The following is a 7,590-nucleotide window of genomic DNA, read 5'->3' as shown; positions in this document are numbered from 1 at the left end:
GGCAATGGCTGCAACTTAGTGATTATGTCAGTTTTTATCTAACTGCATAACTGGGTAACTACTTCTTTAACGTACTTCATGAAGTTTGGCAATATTCAATATTTAAGTCTTTTTTATGGAATCTGGTCTATGCATGGGTATTGCAAACAATCTGAATATAAGTTACGCGTTAATGTTAGACCTTGCTGATAAGACAGAATGTTGCGATAATCAAGCCAGTGACACAATAAACCCTACAGAACTATTATTTGATATCATGGAATATATCTAGGTACTGTATATTCTACAGTTCACTCTGGTGCTCTATATTTATCGATGACATGTGAATGTAAATATATGGCGATGATCAAGCCTATAGTGTTGAGAGTATCAGATGAGAGAACGAAACAGCAAACTGAGGAGAAATTACATAGTTGTAATATGCATGAATTGAAATAATTAAGTATGGTATATCATAGGATTCATTACGGTGCTACATATTTATCGGTGATATCAATCACCCATGTTTATATCACAAATAGATAATGGGGATGGTATGGTGTTTAAAAGGACAACCAGAGGCCAGCGTATCGATAGGGTACATTTATCTACTGCCGATATCTTTCTACTAATATCAACTGTACTCTCATCCTAGCTTACACCTGATAGGTACAATTAATAAGGTCAACATTCCGCACGATATGAGAGAGAAAAAAACGTCAACGAATATAAAGTTGTTTTCAATCAATTTTATTGAATTATTTCCATTAATAGATAAACAGACAGCATAAACGTCGAAATGATACTAACAATGAAATCAATTAGATTGACAATGAAATATGGTAAGTTAAAGATATAACTTAATGTATTTATATTTTTGAATCAAAATACTCTAGTATTTCATATAGTGTAAGTTTTCAGTAATATATAAATGTAGCACTGATAAGCTTCCTTATTCAACAGCTAATCTACTGCATGCAATTCCTGTTGGCAAAACATATAGATAGTTAAAAGAACATAAGAAGTACAAAGTATTTCATGTAAGTTATATCATAGAAGATTATCACAATTATCAGAAAATGTACAAAATTTATGCAAAAGTAATTGTTTAATTAAATGACTTGAGCCGAAATATATCTGCCGAAAAATAAAAAAATAAATGATATATTTACTTAAGTATATGCTAGTATAGTATATTGAATTATAACTACAATTAAGCAACATCATGTGATAAGTATTTGGTAAATAATAATACAAAATTGCCTGTGATTACTAGTAAATGAAAGATTATTAAAGGGACATGAACGTTAAATAAGTTGTTCTGTATGCTTAGATATGGTTTTCAGATGTTTATTGAATATTTTATTACAATGATTGGCTATCTAAAACGATGAAAACGTGGGGAATACCTACCTAAAAAATGATAAGAATAGACCGTCATATTCTATTTTTGAAACACAAACGAAAGCTGGCCAAAAGCGAGGTTATAGTGAACAACAAACTTGTTGACATGACAAGGAATATTTGTTTTCCACATTTTAAGATTATTTTTTAATTTACGATGGTTGACAAGTTTAAGCCATATTTGTTATAAAACAATTTGTATTTAGCGTAAGAATTATAAGCCAAAAGTCAAACGAGACTTTTCATTCGACAGGGCACCGCGAAGCGAGTTCCTGACTTATTGCACATATTACATCACGCAAGTACATGTATAAAGTGAGGAGTTGCTCCCGTCTCTTGCATTTCAGCGATCCATTTATATTTACTTACTTTCCAAATCGCGCGCGTAACTGACTCTTGACGTACTCTGTTTTCTATCGGAATCCGTTTGTGTTCGCTTCACCCACGTTTTTGACCCACCATTTTGTTTACATTTGTGCACTGCATTGTGGGAGGTCACTAAAGTTCAAGACTACTATACTATCGTAACAAAATTCGACCGGGCCGGTTCAAAATACAGAAAGATGGAATTTCCATTATAATTATTTAATTTGACACATTTGCACAATAACTGATATATATTACTTAGTAAGGTATCTGACACGTCTTTAAAAAAAAGTATTTTACTCAAATTTACAAGGTTTATTTAGGTTCATGTCCCTTTAAGACAAAAAACAAATACATGCAAATCAATACAATCATGAACAATACTCGGATAAATAAAAGTTTATCTAAACATCGTCACGACACAACTGACAGAAATCACGTGCATTCTCTGACAGTTTACAAAAACACCGATTAAAAGAAGCGAGTGATGTTTGCTGTTCTGATTGCTTGCAACTAAAATAAATTTGAATTAATGTACGATGTTGTGGTGCTTGTAAAATCTGATTTTGAATAGATAAGGTGCATCTGGTATTTTCAGGGACCAGGTAATTGACACAGCGTTATGCTTCGCGGGGGTAAAACTTCGCAGTACACTTTCTCCTATAATTGAAGAATTTGTGAGATTACTGACATCATAAGATCTGGTTTCTTTAAAATTCATTTCGAGGAATATTGCTTAGAAAAAATGGATTCGATTTTGGATATTATTCACATCAAATTATCAATGAGCATTGTATAACACTGTGCCAAATGTTGTCATGCACGTATGATTTCGATCAATACAGTTTTTCCAAGACGAGTGAGTTGTACATGTAACCCATTCTATTGGTTTGTTTTGCAATAAGATACAAGACTTAAAGGATTTACAAACATACGATAATGAACATGTCATACAACATGATGTGTGTTTAACAAAGAAATTAAAGAAGAAAAACTATTTTATAACCATTTCATGTTGTGTTTAAGGTAGATCAGAGATAATAAGTTATTATCAATAGTTACTGCGTCCTCTTCACAATTACTATACCAAAACCTGATAAATAGTCATTGTATACATTCTTATTTGTGTAACCCCATTGAAAGTAACCACAAACAAATGTTACGTAAGTTTAAGTTTCATTAGATATATAAACAGGTAGACACAGCCATAAGATAGATGAGTTTCATTTTATTTTGATATGTATATATCATCCAGCCTTTCCGGATGTCCCAGATTTAAGCCACGGCCTGATTGTGCATTTTATCCACTTCTCTGTTTTTGGCGCCTGTGACCGAACCATTGTTTTTTTGTTAAATGGGGTAATATTTGGCAAGGCGACATCGATACCAGGGTTGTATGTTGTTACTTTCGCGCAGATTCAGCTACATATTGCATGCTATTAAAAACACTAGATTTTACGATGGAAATAATCCAGCATATTATATCAGAGAAAAAAATACATTTTTTTCATTTTCTTTTGAGAAACATGGGTTTGTTTATTTTCAACTAAAATGGCCGAGTGTAATTCAAGTCTAAGGATATCCTATAAACACTCAAGCTTTTAATTGACAAGTTGTTTTCGTGAGGAGACTGTAAGTTTTGCCGTTTTCTCATTAATCTAGGCCGTGACAAAATGCAGTGTCAACATGCGTCAAAGTGAAACTCTTTTCTGGTCTTTTCCATATTTTTGACCAATCAAAACAGAGAATTGCCGACCATCGGATGTGGATTCAATGCACTGCTATCAAAAGCGGACGTGTCATGGTGTCAAAATCAGACAATTTTTTCCATCAGTATTATGAAATCGACCAAAATACTTATCATCAGGATCAAACAGATACGTTTGGTATATTAAACAAACCTTGATAGGACTTTATCACAACAGTCTGGTTAAAGTCACAGTGTCATATACGCTTGTATATAGTTCGGCAACAAGTGATATGTTTGTTCAAGCAACGATGATATATAAATTCAGAAAGACATTAAATAAGTAACATTTATCATATTTTTACTACCGTTTAAAAAGAAATTAGATTAACGGTTGACTTTTGAATATTAGTAAATGCCTTTTGCTGATGAAAATATCACTTCACCTTATTTCCTTATGTAGGCATATACTCATTAACCCCGTGTGAACGGTTTGAAACAGATCACACAAATCATGGTTGATGTTTATTTCACAATTTTATTCCACAAAAATAACTCACTCGTGTGGAATAAATTCCATATCCAACAACCACTCGATGTGTAAACTTTATTTGACCTATCATGCTGCATTCATAATATACGGCCTGATTGCTGATTCAATCAGAATACATCTTTAAGCATTGCACATATGTTATGTAAAGATAACTTGATACATGTTTCGAACGTTCATGTAATAAAACAAAAAATGAAGTTGCATTTTCCGACACTGTTTGAACCATTAACAGAACCACCAAATCAGATCATCATTTATGTTCTGGTGCTGAAACTGTCACCAACATCATATCGTAAACATTTCGCCTACTTTAATAGTAATTTGATCTATCAAACATGCTAGACGCGTGGATACAGTAGAAAGAAGGCGAGAATTGCGTTGAAAATTCCTGACATTCTACCGGAACGCCTACCCATGTTCCGTATCCCTGGTTATGTAGGGCTGTATATAGAATTTTCCTGCAGCTCTGATATTGAGTGGAGGCCTTTTTTGTCGACCAATATGTGCCCTTAACAAGACTTGGGGTTCCTACATCCGAACAGATTGCACAGTAGAACTTCAGTAACTCTTGTTTACAAAGTCTTGACTTTCTCCTGAAATATTAATATTAATTAGAATGTGACAAAGCATTTAAAGTGAATAGTCGGGCAAAGAAAACCAGTCTAAATGCGTTCATTGGCCTTCCAAAAGTTCTCACATATTAATACGACTGTCAAGTTCTGCTTAGTTTCCCAGTTCTGAAGTTTAAGTAAAGTTGAAAGCATTGAAAGCGAGGCTGTGTGGAAATGTAACCACGGACATAGTGTGCCGGGAGGACGTTTTAGAATTCCCATACTTTAAATTAATTTCTTCGTACGCAGACAGATTTTGACGAGAGATTTTTATTTTTCCATTTCAGAAGAAATTATACTGGATACATTCACACCATTTTTACCGACTTAAGCCATCCTTGCCCGACTGTTCACTTTAAGTCAATTTTGGAATTTAGGAATGTATACATTTTTAGCTCGCCTATTCGAAGAATAGGGGGAGCTAATGTTGTCACCCCGTCGTCGGCGTCGGCGTCAGCGTTGGCGTCCCATTTCACGTTAAAGTTTTTGACTTCTGTTCGTCAATTGTTTTGTTTTTTTTCCTAATGTGTATGATGCTGAACGTGATAACACAAAGGTTTTTTGAGTCTGTTAATTTGTTTTTTTTTGAGCAAGTTTCTATTTTGTCAATTGTTTAAGCTTAAGTCATCATAAATGTTTATGATTTTATTTTCCTAATGTGTATGGATGCTGAACGTGATAACACAACCAATTTGGGGCCCTTTAGGGGTTTTTTGAGTCTGTTAATTTGTCATATTTCCATGTTAAAGTTTTTGAGCAAGTTTCTATTTTGTCAATTGTTTAAGCTTAAGTCATCATAAATGTTTATGATTTTATTTTCCTAATGTGTATGGATGCTGAACGTGATAATACAACCAATTTGGGGCCCTTTAGAGGGTTTATTGAGTCTGTTAATTTGTCATATTTCCATGTTAAAGTTTTTGAGCAAGTTTCTATTTTGTCTATTGTTTAAGCTTAAGTCATCATAAATGTTTATGATTTTATTTTCCTAATGTGTATGGATGCTGAACGTGATAATACAACCAATGTGGGGCCCTTTAGGGAGTTTTTGAGTCGGTTAATTTGTCATATTTCCATGTTTAAATAGTAAATACTTGAACATCAACTTCTTCTGAATAGGCGAGCTTTGCTGTTCTCCAACAGCTCTTGTATAATATAATGATTAGCATATATTTATATCTTACTCGGTCAGTCCTGTTGAACTGGTCAGCTCCCTGTTATGTAGAAGGCCTGTCGATCCGTCCGTCGTTTCGTGGCAATCGTCTGCTCTGTTCCAGTTTATACAGTAAGGCGTCGACTTCCCATCTCTACACTGTGGAGTCTTCTTATGCGATACACCTCCAAGCAACGGATGGTTTACCTTGTAACCAGATGGCAAATTCTCTATAGTCTGAGTCTTTACCAATCGGCAGCACATTGCACGGGCTATGTGACCATGCTTGTAACGAAACCCTTTGAAAATAGATAAATGAAAAACTTCGTGTATCAAACATATTGTTTATATAAAATAACATAGTATAAGTGATTTCTGGTGTACCATTATAGACTTAAAATTACTCAATATCAAAAGTAGGATTTAAAGTAAAACCTTAAACAATTAATGCAGTTAAAGTTTAAAAAATTAAAAAAAAAAAAATGAAAAAGAAAAACCCTTTGCTACCTAACGTGATGGAGGTGAGGTACACCGGTTCCATCAGATTGGCCAGTAGTGCTCCTTGTACTCCCAGTAGATTCCATTTACAGATTTTGTCACTACAGGACATGACACGTAGTTGATTTCCACACCTTATTTCTTTCTTGCTCTGGTATGTATTGCGACATTTTCTATCTACGGTTGGACATTGTCCTGTAGCTGTAAAACAAGACACAGTGTAAGTGTACATGTATTTCTTGATATTTATGCATTTACCGATCGATGATCTGATACAGGATGGATGCGTTACATGTACATGTAGAAAACAGGGAAGTAATGGGGTATTAAGTATAAACACTTGATGTTTGGAATCGGCTTAAAAATTAGAGAGGGTCTGCTAAACAAAGGACTATAACTTTGATAAGAAATTATGGAACCCGTTGGCTTTCCATCACTCCCCCCTCCCCTACCACCCCTCCCCCCCCCCCCAAAAAAAAACAAAAAAAAAAAAAACAAAAACAAAAAAACCAAACAAACAAAAAAACAACAAAGGAAAGGTCTTAGTAAAAAATAGTTTTGTTTGTAAACTAAGTGAAAATGCGAACAAAGTGTTTGAAATATCAATTTGATCTTTCTAAATAAGATCGTATCGAAATGATTTCTACATGACAACAAAGCTAATGCTGGCCGGATCCACATGATGAGGGTACCGGCCAGCATTGGAATCATTCGGTGTATTCAAGGTCAGGATTTTTTTAACTTCCATAGTATTGCAAATAGGGGAAATATCGTTTAGAACTATTACCATGTATATGCGTTTTCATCTTTAGCCGTCCTTGATTCTTATTTTTAAATACTGGCATATGACCATCATTGTCACCCATCAATACACTGCAACTGATTAGAAATACATACGAAGTATTGTTTAACTTAGTAAAATTAAGATTATTTTGAGTTTATATGCATAACAAGTGCCAATTTCAGCAGAATGATTTTTTTATCGCAACGTCATATTTTTAATTCAAATCATAAAATTGTATCTCAATGTCTTGAGAAAACGACGTGATGTACCATAAATATTCATAACAAAATAATGCTTTGTTACCCTCGTGAAAATTTTGCCCCATCTCCACACGGGACGGTCGATATATAGAGATGAAACTTGATTCCAGATACCAATTGAAACTTCCCATTCTGATTCCGTTGTAGGACGTTTGATCTTTGGCCTTGACAGAGCTTCCTTATATGATGATAAAGAAATCTAAAATAAATATCAATGTTACAAAATTAGAATGTATAATTAAGTATATGGCCCATTATTATCATGTGTCTAATAGGTACTACATGTAAAATTGAC

At 33.9% G+C, this 7,590-nt stretch overlaps 1 protein-coding gene across 4 annotated transcripts in view; it reads right to left on the bottom strand.

The window, feature by feature from the left end:
• Positions 1-719: 719 nt before the first annotated feature.
• Positions 720-7,590, bottom strand: part of LOC138333598 (double-stranded RNA-specific adenosine deaminase-like) — a 32,428-nt gene continuing 25,557 nt past the window's right edge. For 2 of the 4 annotated variants that reach the window (XM_069282076.1, XM_069282077.1), the window contains 5 exons: positions 7,339-7,494; positions 7,039-7,130; positions 6,261-6,452; positions 5,785-6,052; positions 720-4,582 (listed from right to left, as the gene is read on the bottom strand). In XM_069282076.1, coding sequence (XP_069138177.1) covers positions 4,300-4,582; positions 5,785-6,052; positions 6,261-6,452; positions 7,039-7,130; positions 7,339-7,494 — 991 coding nt within the window. In that variant the 3' untranslated portion in view covers positions 720-4,299. Of the gene's footprint in view, positions 4,583-5,784; positions 6,053-6,260; positions 6,453-7,038; positions 7,131-7,338; positions 7,495-7,590 lie in introns of those variants that run through there. The other 2 variants (XR_011210004.1, XM_069282078.1) reach the window with 2 other exon arrangements.

The sequence above is a fragment of the Argopecten irradians genome, chromosome 10 (genome assembly GCF_041381155.1).
Source record: "Argopecten irradians isolate NY chromosome 10, Ai_NY, whole genome shotgun sequence".
NCBI classification, from domain to species: Eukaryota; Metazoa; Mollusca; class Bivalvia; order Pectinida; family Pectinidae; genus Argopecten; species Argopecten irradians.
Note: the sequence above shows the minus strand (reverse complement) of the source record. Positions and strands in the feature narration are given on the sequence as shown.